Raw genomic sequence first — 14723 nt, forward strand, 5'->3', positions numbered from 1 at the left:
TCAACCACCTAAGGGCTGGGCAGGACCCCACCCTCAGGATGCTCCTGGTTGTATTAGGAAGACAAGTCACCAGGAGCGATTAGCGACAAAAGAAGCGCTAACACGCATGGCTGCTGAGGGCCAGAGGCAGTCTCTGCAGGAGATCTGGTGGTTTCAGGGATGAAGGGACCCTAGAGGGCATGGACCCTCTTATTTTGTAGATGAGGATAAGGGCCCTGGAAGGGGAGAGGACTTGGCCAAGGTCGCACAGGAGCCAGGGTCAGTGAGGAAGCTGACCACAGGTCCCTGCGTCCAGGTCATCACGCCTCCAGTTGCAGAGGCTCTGAGGGCCTGGAAGGACAGACAGGAGTGGGGTGAGGAAGGCAAGGGCAGCCATGTGTTCTCCTGTTGAAGAGGCTGCAGAAGCAAAGAGGAAGAGGGGGGAGGCAGGATGTGGACCAAGACAGCCAGGCCCAGCCCCAAACAACCCAGACATGGGCCAGCCGTAGGTGTGCATGGCAGGGAAGGATTGCCTGGACCTCCACTGCAACTCAACCGTGGGGACATGGCCCCTCCCTCACCTCCAAGGTGATAGGCCAACTCAAGTGTCTCCCTGCAGGGACAGGACTTGGGACCTCCCCTGCTCGGCTGCTAGCTGAGACCTTCCCCCTGGGGATTGGGTGGAGCCAAAAAGACTTCCCAAGAATATTTCCCTATCATGTGTCAAGTTGACGTGGTTTCCCTGGTGTCAGGTCGACATGGTTCAAATCCTTGTTCAGCCCCCAGCTAGCTGTGTGACCTGCATCAGCAGAGCCTGAGTTGGTCCATCTGTCTAATGGGCATTATGGCATGTATGTTGCACAGTTGCTGTGAGATCAGAGATAACTAATTCTCATTCCATTAGCTGATCAGGATGTCTTTTGGGTAAGATAACATTTGAACAAAGAAGATATAAACCATGTGGATAGCCATGTGCATTTCTCCAGGCAAAGGGAATAGCAAGTGCAAAGGCCCTGAGGCAGGAGCAGGCCTGGCAGCTTGGCAGAACAGCAAGGCCAAGGTAGCTGGAGCATCATGACCACAGGGAGCAAACAAGGTAACGAGTGAGAGTGGCCACAGGGACAGATCACAGTGAGGGCTTGTGGGAAAGACTTTGGCTTCCATTGTGCATGAGATGGGAACCATTACAGGGTTCTGGGCACAGGAATATCGTGATCAAACATGGCATAACAAGATTATGCTGGTTGCTGTGTTGAGAATGGACTAAAAGAAGCCAAGGCAAGAGGTTATTAACGTAACTCAGGTAAGAGATGATGACAGCCCAGGGCAAGGTGGTAGCCATGGACGTGATGAGAAGTCAGGTTCTGGCTATACTGTAATCTTGAGACTAGATTCAAGTGGATCTGGTCATTGAAAGAGACACATCAAGAATAACTCTCCCAAACATTTACTGGGCACCCAGGCCCTCCAAGTACAGCTACGCAGGTTGTATACTGCACAACTCCCATGTGAACAGTGCTCTCTGAGGTTGTGTACTAGGAGGCAGCCCTGTGAGAGTTTAACCTGTGCCAGGAAGCATTAGGATACCACACATGGCTCCTGTGCCCTTGGCATCGCAGCTTTCTGTTGATTATACTACACTGTCTCCCCTGTCAGAACTGTGGGGTGTACCTGCTGGGGCAGTGAGTATGGGGACCAGGGATGGAGATAGCCACACTGGTGGGCAACAAGACCTGGGGGCAGGATCCCTGCAGTTGGTTTCCTCACCCCCCGGCTCTCCCCAACCTGCAGAAGCCATTGTGGAGTCTGCCTTGTACAAGTGTGTCCTGAAGCCCCTGAAGGAAGCCATCAACACATGCCTACATGAGATTCACAGCAAGGATGGCTCGCTGCAGCAGCTCAAGGAAAACCAGCTGGTGATCCTGGCCACCACCACCACCGACCTGGGTGTGACCACCAGCGTGCCCGAGGTGCCCATCATGGAGAAGATCCTGCAGAAGTTCACCAGCATGCATAAGGCCTACTCACCCGAGAAGAAGATCTCCATCCTGCTCAAGACCTGTAAGCTCATCTACGACTCCATGGCCCTCGGCAACCCAGGTAGGTGGGCAGCCAGGAGGGACCTGGGCTAGGGGCTCTCTCTGGGTCCCTGGAGCAGCCGTATTGTATGAGGCTGTCACCCCTTCCCCTCGAGAACTCCAGAGCCCTGGGAAGGCACTAGAGACACTTTCCCAGATTCAGAAGCCTGTTGGGGCAGGAGTAGGCATGGTGGGTTCCCTGGGGGCCAGGAGGAGGGCCATGAGTGGCTGCCACACTGGAAGCGGGCAAGGAAGTCAACTCATACTGTGCCTTTGTATGAATAGGGAAATGTGCTACATCGTTTCCTAGGGCTGCCATAACAAAGTTCAACGACAGACATTTATTATCTCACAGTTCTGGAGGCTGGCAGTTTGAGATTCAAGGTGTTAGCAGGGCTCTAGTCCCTCTGAAGGCTCTAGGGAGGACGTGTTCCAGGCCTCTCTTCTAGCTCCTGGGAGCTCCTTGGCTTGTGGCCTCATCACTCCAGTCTTTGCATCGTGTGCTCTGTGTGTGTGTCTGTGTCCAAATTTCCCCTTTTTATAAGGATGTCAGTCATATTGGATTAGGGGCCCACCCTACGCCAGTATGACCTCAGCTAATTATATCTGCAAATAAGGTCACTTTCTGAGGGATTGAGGGCTAGGACTTCAACAGTTGAATTTTGGAAGGACACGGTGCAACCCATAGCAGCCGCATACATCAGTTACAGAAGTCGGTTGGGCAGTTATGAGGATCTGGTCTTTTGTGCCTGAGCTTGGCTGGGCTAACTCAAGGGTCTGTGGTCAGAGGGGGTCGTTTGGAGACTGGCTGGGCTAGGATGGCCTTGCTTATATATTGGGTGGTTGATTGGCTGTTGACTGGTCCAGAATGGGGGTGACTGGGCCACGTGTTACTCATCCTTCAGCAGGTTAGCCCAAGCTTGTACCCACAGTGGTAGTTGGGGTCCAAGTGGGCAAGTGCAGCCTGCAAGGCCTCTCGGTCTGGACTTGAACTGGCACAACGCCAGTCTGACACATTTCACTGACTCATTTAGTCACAGGACTAGCCCAGATCTAAGGGGCGAGGAACTAGACGTCCCTTCTTGATGAGAAGAGCTGGAAAGGCACATAGCAAGGGGTGCAGATGCAGGGAAGGGGATCACTGGGACCATTTATAATCAGTTTACCACAGCGCTTCTCCAGGCAGACAAGGACAGGCATCACTGTACCATGGTGCACACCTAACAGAATGCTGGCTGGATTTCATCCCCTGATTCCCCCTTCAGCTGGATGTCTTTCTGCAGTAAGCAACCTGTGTAACTGTACATGACACCCATGGTAATGGAGAGTGGAAGGATTGTTACCTCTGTAGCCATAAAGGCTTGGGTTCAAATTCCTGATCTGTCACTTACTACTTATGTGACCTTGAATGATTTACTTAACCCCATAAGACCCAGTTTCCTCATCTGAGGAAGCTGTTTTACAAAGAGGTGAAACTAAGACCCCTAACAGTTCAGAAGCCACACCTGGTCACTTGTGAGTATTGGAAACAGCATATGTAAAATGTCAACCTCAAAGCACGTTGAGCCCAGCAGGCTCGACCAATGGTGGCTGTTATAGGGGAGGGATTCTCCATCTACATTGGAGAAGGGCAGGCCAGTTTGGCCACAGGCCAACAGAAAGCATTTGTTAGTGTGTGATTGGGGGATGGTGCAAGGTCCCCTCTCCCTAGAAAACCTCCCTCACAGGCCTAGAACAGGCCACAGTTCCAGGTTGGAGTCACTCTTTTGGGTTAAACTGACTTGTGTCCACCAGTCAATTGTGAGAATGGATCCTGTTCCCTGTAAGCAGATGCCATGCTGAGTTACAGCTGCACATTAATCGTTTATCATAATATTGGAAATGTGATTGGAAGAGAGAGGGTTGTCGTGGTGGAGACGGGATGCTGAAGTGGAGGGTTTTTTTCATGGAGTGGAAGTGAGACCTCGAGACGGGGTGTCTTGTGCAGTCCAGAGCCCAGAGAACAGGCCAGCGTGTAAGCTCCACTGCTGAGGAATCACCTCAGAATTCCGCAAGGAGATAAGGTGGGAGTCAGCGAGCAGCCTCTACCCATCCCCCCAGAGCTCTCAGAGGTGGACGCGCTGGGTCCCAGTGGTGTGCAACCCTGGAAGGTGTCCACGAGCCCACAGCAGCGATGTGAAGCAGGAGGTGAAGTCCCCATTGTGGCGTGGCGGAGGGCTGGCCAGGAACCTTCTCAGACCTTCTCAGAGCGAGGCAGCCCCAGATCACCAGCAGCAGGGGAGAGCGGCAGGCTCTGCGGGGGTCCGGCGTGCTGTGTAGAGGGAGCACTGAGTCAAGCCAGGAGAGACGAGGCCCTGTAATACCCTTTGCCGGGAGCAGCCTCAGAGAGAACAGACAGGCGGGCCTGGGACCTTGGAGGAATGTGGAAGAGTGAGATCCAGGTTTCCTTCCCAGCTCTGTGCCTGTGTTCAGGTTGCTTCGGTGCTCTGAGCTTCAGTTTCCCCTGTGTTAAATCGGCACAGCTACACCCACCTTACGGGGCTGTTGTGAGATTTAGATTAGTCTGCCGTTTGCATCCAGCCCAGTGGCTGGCACGTAACAAGGACAGTTACCTTCCCTGTCTGAACTTCCCATTTGGGCAATCATTCTCCCTGCCGTGCAGGCGCTCAGGGCAAAGTCTTAGGGCCGAGGGCTCTGAGACCCTAAGACATTCTCAGGGAGGCAGCTTTGAGCCTGAGAAGGGCAGTTGCATCCCCAGCAAGTCCCCATTTACTCAGAAGCCTTGAGCTTCCTGCAGTTCTTTTAAACATCCAGCGTCTTGGCAGTGGCTTCAAACACTATGAGTTTTGCTGACAGTGAATTTATGTACTAAAAACTTACCAGTGAGCAGGCAATGGGGGAGGGAATGGCTAAATGTGAGGGAAAAGAGAGACACATTGCCAGAGCTCTGCCTCTGAAAGACTGAACAGAACAAGGATGCTCATAGTTTCCTTGTCCTTGGCTGGTGGGGGGTGGGGGGTGCGGGGTGGGAATAGGTGCAGGGAGCCGGGAAGCTCTCTGCTGATTGTGAAGCCAGCTCCAGGCAGGGAGACTCTGAGCCCAGAAGTTCAGGGCGGGGTCAAAGCTCCATGGGAAGATTCCCCACCAGGAACAAATCCACTGGGAACAGATCCACCAGGAACAGATGGGTCTCTTGTCAAGAGACAGACAGCATGTTCCCCTCACTGGCCTGTGACCCCAGTGGCTCCCGATCTCACCTGTGCCCTGAGCAGGCCTGGGCTGCCCCACTCAGCGCCTTAGCCTCTTCACCTGGGAGGAAGCAGTTCTGCCAAGAAGAGCAGGATTTGGGGGTTCATTCAAGGACCTGGGTTTGAGCCCCAGCTTCAGTGCTGCAGCCTTGAACTTGAACCTCATGGGGCCTCTGCTTGTATATGAAATGGGGATGATAAGACCTGCCTCTCAGGTTGCTGTGTGGGGTGTAGGGGAGCACATAGCAAACACCTGGACGGCATAGGCCCCAAGGAGGTACTAATCTTCCAGAGCCTCCATTTTCTCATTTAAAAATGGGGCTGGGAACACCTCTCTTGGGGCTGTTTTGAGGATCAGATGCAACCAAATACGTGCGTAAGTGTCCAATGGATGTGAGGATGCAGGAATGAATGCCTTCTCATCATGTTCCCAAAAATGTGGAAGCTAAACCCACTCTGTGGTTTCCAAGCTGGGTTCCAGCAGGCACCCCAGGGGCCACCAAAGGGACACAGGTGGGGTTGACCCCGGATAACCCTGCTTATCCCTGTTTTACACACAGGGCTCCACATGGGATTTTGTTTGGAAATAACCAGTTCTGCTGCTAAATTTGTTGGCTTAAAAAAAAAGAAACCCTTTCATTTGGAAATAATTTCAGACTTCAGAAACTTCAAGAATAGGAATAGTACTTTAACACATTATTGACCAGGGATTTTTGCAGAAACTAACGCCTATGGCCGTAATACGTCTCCAGTCAAAAATGTGTTAAAATAGGAACAACCACATACCCTTTGTGGACTGTTAATATCTTTTGTCATTTGCTTTATCATTTATATGCTCTCTGTGCATATGTAATTTTTTCCTGAATCCTATGAGGGTAAGTTACATACATCTTGGCCCTTTACCCCTCAATACTTCCAAGGATAGGGATATTCCCTCACGTAACCACAGTAAAGTTGTCCGCTTCGCAAATTTACATCCGTGTGATGTTTTCCTCCACCCCACCATCTGTATTCCAGGTGGTCACTGATCTAACAAGGCTCTTATTACCATTTCCTCCTCCAGTTCAGGATCTAGTCCAGGGTCAGGTATGGCATCTTGATGTCTCCTTTAGTCTGTAATGTTACAGATGTAATGTTTCTTTGTCTTTTATGGTATTGACATTTTAAAGGAATACAGGCTTCCCGCCCCTGCCCCGCCCCATCTTTACTCTGTCATGAAGGTTCCTCATTTTGTGTTCGTCAGATGTTTTTCTCACGATTAGACCGAGGTCAGGCATTTTCAGCCAGTTCCTGACTGACTCTTTTTTTTTTTAACATTTATTTTTTTATTTTTTTATTTTTTAAAGTGTACAATTTGATTTTTTTTTCTTAGTAGTAGTGTATATATGGCGATCCCAATCTCCCAATCTGACTGATTTAAATTCTCTTCTGACTTTGACATTCAGTGATCTTAGCACCAGGCCCTCTACCCCCGGCCTTCTGCTCATACCTCCTCCACCCTCCTCCCCGGCCCCCCACCCTCCCGGTGCTGCCAGCACCTTGCTACCCAGTGTGTGGTCCGCAGCCCCACAGCCCCACATGGAAGCCCTGGGAGGCGTCGGTGGCCCCCGTGGCGGGCACAACTCCAGCTTGGGTGTGGCCGGCCTTCACCGCTGACTCACTCTGCGCAGAAGACAGCCCTTCCCCAACCCCCACCTGCTCCCCTACCCGCCCTGCCCCAGCCCCTCATGCCTGCCCAGGGAAGGAGCTCCACCTGCCTGTCTCTCCCACTGCACAGTGCTGGCAGTAGTAACTGGGATCTATCTGCACGGCATGGCTGCTGGCGAGACTGGCTGGGACGGCGGGTGGGGGGGGGGGGATGGACGGAGCTTGGAGACACAAGGCCTGAGGTGATGGCCCAGGCCACCTTTTTCCAGAGAGGTAGTTGCCAGTCATGCCCATGATGCGGATGGGCCAGGATTCAAAGCTAGGATTCCCTCACCCCAGAGCCTGTGTTTCCACTACTGTACCAAGCAGCCAGGCTGGGAACAGATCCCAAAGTTCCTGAATCCTGATCAAGTGCCTCTTCCACTGTAGCAGGTTTAAGGGCCTGTATCAGGCAGAGTGGGGAGTTCACGGAGACAGATGGCTTTGGATAGACCTGGCCCTCCATCCTGCAGCCAGGACCAGGCTGGGTTCCTCATGGGCTGCATGAGATTTGGTGAGAGCAGTTAGAACTTCGAGAATCATCTCTCCCGTTACTTTGACAAACTATTTTCGCACCTCTTCAGTGTCTAAAACCAGACATTCAGGGCTGGCCCTGCAGCTGGGAAGAAATAGCTTCAAGCTCAAGAGCTCCTTCATAAGATGAGAGGGGGAGAAGAGACAGGAATACGGTGCATACAAACGTGGGACTCTTTCTAAAAGAATACAAAGAATGGTCTTCTAACGTAGATAAAGAGCAGGCAACACCCGAGAGTGCGGTGAAGGCCAGCAGGCTGCTTTTTTCTCTTTCTTCAATAGTCTTTGTAGCTGGTTCAGGCAGGGGCGGAGGCGGAGGTTGGGAGACCCCAGATGCAGGGATTGACAGGCCTGTGACATTGACCAAGGATAGACAGGACAGAGAGGGAGGTCACACTGTTGGTTTTTAAAAATCTATGTTAAAAAATCAAAACTGATTTCTAACAACAGAAGTCACTAATGTTTATTGTAGAAAAAGATGATTAGTATTGTGATGGATTTCTATCTGGTCTCTTTGAAACAGAAATAGATAGTTAAGGAAATAGATAGTTAAGATAAACCGTGCGATCTCTAACGCAGTATAAATTTTCTTCTCACGCATGTAAGTCCAACTGGATGGAGGCGCGTCGGGGAGGGGGGAGTGGAATCTGCCTCATATAGTCATTCAAGGATCCTGGCTGAGGGAGGCTTTCTAAGTCCCCCTGAGCATTGACATGCAGGTGACAGAGACAGACAGACAGACAGGCAGAGAACATATGTGCCAGGCCCAGGAGCAAAGCACAGCCTTGTGTTTACACCCACAACAGAAATGGGATTCAGGACCCTAAAAATGTCATGCTCTGAGGATGAGAAGCCGTGTCACCCCGTCTTGCATAATAACCATGTCTAACATTTCTCACCATCCAGTAAGAAATGTTAGGCCAGCAGGCACCAGCTTAATCACTTTCTACCTGTCTTGTCACCGAAACATCACAACCGCCTCCACAAGGCACGGACACCTGTCATTCCCATTTTAGAGCCAAAGAAACTGAGGCTCGGTGAGGTAAAGCAGCACACTCAGGATCACCCCTGAGCAGGTGAGAGATGGCTCCGGGACTTGGATCCAGGTCCTGTGCTGGACCGCTGTGTTCTCCTGACTCTCCGGGGCACCCTGGGGTCAGAGATGACCTCAGAGAGGCCCAATCACAGTGGCCTCATGCGTTTTCCAGCCAGGCTGGGACTTTTGGCTTCAGGTCTCTGCGCCCACAGCCTATGTGGCTGACTGGCTTGTGGGCTGAGCTCTTCGAAGAGGAACCCAGGGAAGCTGGAGTGATTTCTTCAGGGATGCGGTGTTGCTCAAAGCAGAACTGAGACTTAAGCAGCGTCTGCAAAAAGCACAGACAACCCAACAGGGTCACTTTGGAAAGCTCAGTGGGAGAGAGGCTGGCTTCTCGTCTCACGTCAGCCACAGACTACAGGGAACCTCCCTCCCTCGGGCTCCAGCTCTTTCATCTGTGCATCTGGGAGTTCAGACTAGACCAGTGGTTTTCAAACTGGTCCCGGAGAACTCTCAAGGGACTGAGGACATCTTACAGGGGGAAAGGGAGAGGAGGAGAAACAGCAGACCGGCCTTGCTGTCTGACTCTGATGAACCAGAGAAGCCAAGTTCTATAGAAAATACCCCTTAACAAAAGGCTTCCACTGCAGAAGTCAATTTAAAACCTCCTGTGCTAGATGCTTTCTACTTCCTGCCATCCTGTGTTTTTATCAAGTAAATTCATTCATTCAACAGTTCAACAAACGTTTATTGACAATGTGGATGCTAACAGGAAGACCCAGCCCCTCTTTTTAGGATGGTCACAGTTCAAGTGGAAGAACAGAGCAGGTGCACACAACCGAGCAGTGAGATAAATGTTTATGCATTCATTTAGCAAGTGTACTTATTAAACACCTACTACTGTTGAGGCATTGGATATAAACACGATATGGCCTCCCTGCCCTCATGAAGCTTTCATTCTAGTGGGGAGAGACAGGTAATAAAAAGGAAACAGAAATACAAATTATATCATCAGAGGCTGAAACAGGCCATTAGGATGAATAAAACAGGCTGAGGGGCCTGGGGAGTGTGAAGGGGTTTGCTGTCCTGGGTTGGGAGGTCCGGGGAGGCCTCTCTGAGTTAACGTGTATTTATTTTTCCATTCTGCAATGACAAGGCCAGGGAAACCCGTTACAAGGGCACTGAACCTAGTTGGTAGGGGGTGGGGGTCTTGGGTTAAAACTTCCTGGAGGAAGGAAGTGGCTTCAAGTGGGAGTGGTGGTACAGGGTTAGGGCCAAAGCAGGGCCCAGTCATGAGCGTGTGCTGCCCCAGGATTTTTGCACCAGCCCCCCACTTTCAGTAAGAACACAGTCAGCACATTCAGAGGGGCGCTTATGATAAGATGATAGACCCTTTCCTCTAGATCGGGGTTGCAGGCCAACTCTGGCCCGCCACCTGATTTTGTAAATAAATTGTTGAAACAGCCCCATTCATTCATTCAGTGTCTCTGGCTGCTTTTGTACAATGGCTGAGTTGAATAGTTGGGACAGAGACCATGTGGCCCATGGAACTAAAAATACTTACTATCCCGCCCTTTACAGAAAAACTTAGCCAACCCCTCTTTTAGATAATGCTTCCTAGAAGACAAAACTTTATTTTTAACCCAGCTGTTTGTTCCGTGTTCACAAGGGCTCTGAGTAACAGGCTAAGTTTTGTTATTATCTCTGGTTTGCAGATAAGAAAAATGAGGCTCAGAGGGAGTGGCCCCAGATCACACAGCTGGTTAAGTGGCCGAGTCGGGGGCCTCCTCATCCAGGGGCCTCACGGTTTGTGTGACCCAGGTGTGCACACTTCAGCTCATTTTTATCAGAGCTCTTCTTCTCCAGCTGACGAGACACGCATAAAGCCCCCCGGCCAGCTCTTTAAAATGTAATCGGCTCCCCTAACATCTATAGATGGAAAACAGATGTGACTGGCAAAAAAAAGAAAGCAGGAATCAGCAGGATATGCAGGCTGCAGCCCAGCAGGCCTTTCTGAGGCCCAGCCTGAAGGTCGTGGTGTCTGATCCACGCAAGATAGACGTTCCGAGCACAGGTGAATTATTTTGCAGCTGTGCCCCAGCCTCCCAGTGCTGCTGCTTGAGGCCCCACTGTGTGCAGGGCTGAGCCCCGAGCCCTAAGCCTTGGGCTCCAGGCTTCCGGGAAGAAGAATGCAGCCCTAACTATCGCCGGGACATCGGCTGGGAGCCAGTACATTTAAGTGATGCCTAACGCTTGTGTTTCTCCACAAATAGCTGTCAGCTCAGGGAGCCTGTGTGGGCATTTCTCACCACATCAGGGAAGTGAGACCCAGATTCTACTGATCAGCTGTGGGGCTTGGAGCAAATTTCTTCCATCCCTGAGCCTCAGTTTCCTCACAGTGAGGTTGGATTCGATGAATCCAAGGCCACTGATACGCTAAGTCGGTGACGGTACGAACTGTCTCATGGGAGCTAGCCATCTGCATCTCTTCCCCACTCCATGTTCATGTTGGTAGCTTGAAGTGGGCCATAGCGGAAATATTTATGCCATGGAAATTGGCAAATGCTGCAAATCAGAGCTTTTTTTGTCCTTCAGAGAGCCAGTTGTTGAGCATTCCCAGCACACCACTGTCTAAGGCCCATAATGGATCCTAGCATCCTTGACCATGGCCCCAGCCATGGGCAGGACACAGCGGTACCTGGTGGGAACAGTTCAGCCCACTGTCGGTGTCCTGCATCCCAAGCCTTGTGCTGGAGACTAGGAAGGCAGTGATGGGGCAGAGGCTCAGAGAGGTTAAGTGACATATCCAAGCTCACACAGCCTCCATCCCTGCCTTCAGGGAGCTCACAGTGCAAGGAAAAGGGCAGGCTCTGAAATAGTCAAGGGTATGGGCACTAGAGCATCCAACTGTGCTTGAGGATGTAGGAGGACAAGGAGAAGTTAGTAAGGGAAAGGTAGGGAGGGCGGCCCAGGCGGAGGGAACTGTGTGTGCAAAGGCACAGAGGAGTGAAAGTGCCCGTGGAGGTCAGCCGAGATTCAGCGCAATGGGATGTTCACAGTGGAGTGTGATGGTGGCAGAATGTCATTCTGAGTTGGAATTTGTCTTCTGAGTTTATGCTAATAGGGGATGGACTCCGGGATTCTGTGTAGAGGCCCATCTGAGTCAGGAGTCAGTGCCAGTCATGGGCTCTGAGGTCTTGCTGGGAGCTCAGCATTCATTCATTCATTCTGCCAGCACCACTTCTGCCATGTGGTGCTCTGTGTACCAGGGAGATGGAGAGAAACTGCTCACGGGTGGTTAGAGGTACAGACATGGGGTCGAGGGAGTCCCCTGCAGTGGGGTGGCTGAACATGACGTCATGGGAACCAAGGAGATGGGCCCCAAAGCCCTTCCTGAGTGTCAGCTGAGATTCTCAAGAGGCGCTTGGGGAGAAGAGGAAAAGGGCAAAACACTTTCCGTCCCCACTGCACACAGAGCTGCAGTCCAGAGGGCTTCCTTCCCCATCTCTCTGAGTCCTCAGACCTTGGGCCGGGGCTGGACCATCCTTCTGGCTGAACATCACTGTGCCTGCAAGCAGGTTTTCTCACCTTGGCACTATAGACTTTTGGGGACTGAGTAATTCATCTTTATGGAGGGCTGTCCTGTGCGCTGTAGGACGTTTAGCAGCATCCCTGGCCTCTATGCCAGGAGCAAAAGCCAAACATTGCCAAGTGGCCCCTGGAGGTCAAAATCACCCTGGTGGAGAACTACTGCTCAAAAGCAAATGAACTTGCTTGATTGTATTTGTTTTGTGAGTTATTAATACAATATCAAGAAAAAAATGACGCTCTTGGAGGCAGAGTTAAAATTCAGTCAGCTCTTAACCAGTGCATGAGTTACAGGTGAGTTCCGCAAGGCACAGGACTGTTTCACGTCCGTGCTGCCAGACACGCCGTGTTCCCTAATTCATAAATCAAACAGGAAGAGAATCTTCTGTGTGCCGGAATTCTAATAATTAAATTATCAACGTGGAAAACAACTCCAGGCACAAAATAATCTTTCCCCAGGAACTCTTTAGTTGTGTCTCAGGCTCATAAACGTTTATGGAAGACTTTCTCCAAAACTGACTAATTCTGTGCACAGAGGCGCAGGAACCTCGAAAGAAATGATCAGAGAGCCTCAGAACACAGAGCTCGAATAAGAGGAACAATGTTCTTCCTTAGTGGGCATATTCCATGGGGGCAGCGTAGGAGCACTCTGCTGTAAATCGTTTCCTAGAATTCTCACCAAAACCCTGTAGGATGTCATGCTATCTGTTTCAGTTCACATTTGCCTAGAAATGCAGTCTCAGAGAGGTTGAGCAATTGGCACAAGGTCACACAGCTGGTAAAGGAGTGCCCTGGGACTCGTGATCCGGATCTGACTCTGCTTTTCAGTGCTGTGTGTTACCGACCCCATCAGCTGATTCATTTTACAGGTGGAAAAACTGAGGCCACTGGAGAAAGCAGAACAGAGATGTCAATAATAACTCACTTTTCCATTGCGCTATACGGGTACCGAATCACTTTCGTATTCTTTTTCTCATTTTATTCTCTCAAAAACTGTGAAAGGCCATCAGGGCATCTTTCAGGCCCATCTCCACCCCCCTCCTTCCCCAAGGCATCGATTACTGTTGAGGCTCTGAGCCCCGGCAACATCTCCCACAAAAGCAGTAGTGATAAGTTATTCCCTTCAGAGGTATTTATGTTTTAGAAGAAACCCTAGGGAAAGGGCACTGTTTAACCCAAAAGAACAAAGGTTGGAGGTGGAACTTCAAGCCTTGTAGCCTCTGGTCAAGAGAGGGCTTCACTTTTGCAGGTGGAGAGAGAGATGTGTGGTTACAGGGATGGGAGTCTTCCCAGAAGACGTCAGCATTAGACAGCTGCTTCTGGGTGGGTCCGTGAATAAGTGTGATGTGAGCTTGACTGAAGGTGTTGGAGGGGAAGAGGTGGGAAAGGGGAAGGGGCTGGGTCTCGCCCACCCAGCAGAGGACACCTTTCTCGGTTCCTTCTGCCTAAACCCAGACTGTGTCTCAGGCCTTCCGACCAGGCTGATCCCAGGGCTGCCCCCCCATCCTGAGAGTCAGGAGAAAACAGGAAGGTTCCTCTTCCAGGGGTGAGCACTCCCCACCCAGCAAACTACCGTCCCTTGCCCTGGAGCAGCTCACAAGGAGAGCCTCCCACTCACCACCTTCTGCCTCCTTCCTCTCCCAGGGAAGCCCTACGGGGCCGACGACTTCCTGCCGGTGCTCATGTACGTTCTTGCCCGCAGCAACCTCACGGAGATGCTTCTCAACGTCGAGTACATGATGGAGCTCATGGACCCTGCCCTGCAGCTGGGGGAGGGTGAGTCACCACCCCAGGCCCATCGCCTAACCTCAGCCCAGCCACACCAGGGGCTCACTGGGCAGCCCAACAAGCACCTCCTGGATGCCAGACTCCACTGAGCCCTGGGGCACAACACAGTGCCTGACACAGCCCTGATCCTGGGGCACTCACAGACTGGCGGGGGAACTGGGCCAGTAAAGATACCTTGTCACCTATGCTAGATGAGGGAGGCCCAGAGGGTACCAAAGCACATTACCCAGGCTGTGCAATCAGGGAAGGCTTCCTGGAGGAGGTGATGCCTGAGCTGAGCATTGAAGGATAAATAGGGGCCAGTCAGATAAAGAAGGGGGAGAGGCAGTCTTCGCTGAGTGAACAGCAGTTGCTGGCATTGTACAAGATGAGGGAATGATGGAGTTCTTAGATAGGAGTGGCCCTGGAGACTCAGTCCCCTACACATCCAGCCCTGGGCCAGGTACCCATCAGTGGGAGGAGGGTAATGCTGTGGGCAAGAGGCCACGTACTCTTCTGTAGGATGGTGTGGGTGTAATTTGTCCCGCCCTCACTTTCCCTTCCCTTTCCTCCTTCCCACCACTTCCTCCCATACACTCAGTCTGGACCACCCCTCTACCAAGAATCCCTGAGGTACAGCCAGCCCAGATAGCAGCTCTGAGGGGGCCCAGGCGCCCTCTGAGACACCACCCACAAAAGGATGGAGAGACTCTCAGGCCCCTCATGTTCCCTTTGGGCTTTGTGGTTCTTGAGATAAGCTGGACTTCTTTGCATCTGTTCACATTTTTAGCCTGTGTCGGTCTCTGG

The 14723-nt window shown here is 51.6% G+C and overlaps 1 protein-coding gene across 1 annotated transcript in view; it reads left to right on the plus strand.

The window, feature by feature from the left end:
* Positions 1-14723, plus strand: part of RIN3 (Ras and Rab interactor 3) — a 125269-nt gene that overhangs the window by 102967 nt on the left and 7579 nt on the right. Inside the window, exons 7-8 of the mRNA XM_057733235.1 lie at positions 1771-2079; positions 13794-13925. Of these exons, the coding sequence (XP_057589218.1) occupies positions 1771-2079; positions 13794-13925 (441 nt within the window). The remainder of the gene's footprint in view (positions 1-1770; positions 2080-13793; positions 13926-14723) is intronic.

The sequence above is a fragment of the Hippopotamus amphibius genome, chromosome 4, assembly GCF_030028045.1.
Source record: "Hippopotamus amphibius kiboko isolate mHipAmp2 chromosome 4, mHipAmp2.hap2, whole genome shotgun sequence".
In the NCBI taxonomy this organism is placed as follows: domain Eukaryota; kingdom Metazoa; phylum Chordata; class Mammalia; order Artiodactyla; family Hippopotamidae; genus Hippopotamus; species Hippopotamus amphibius.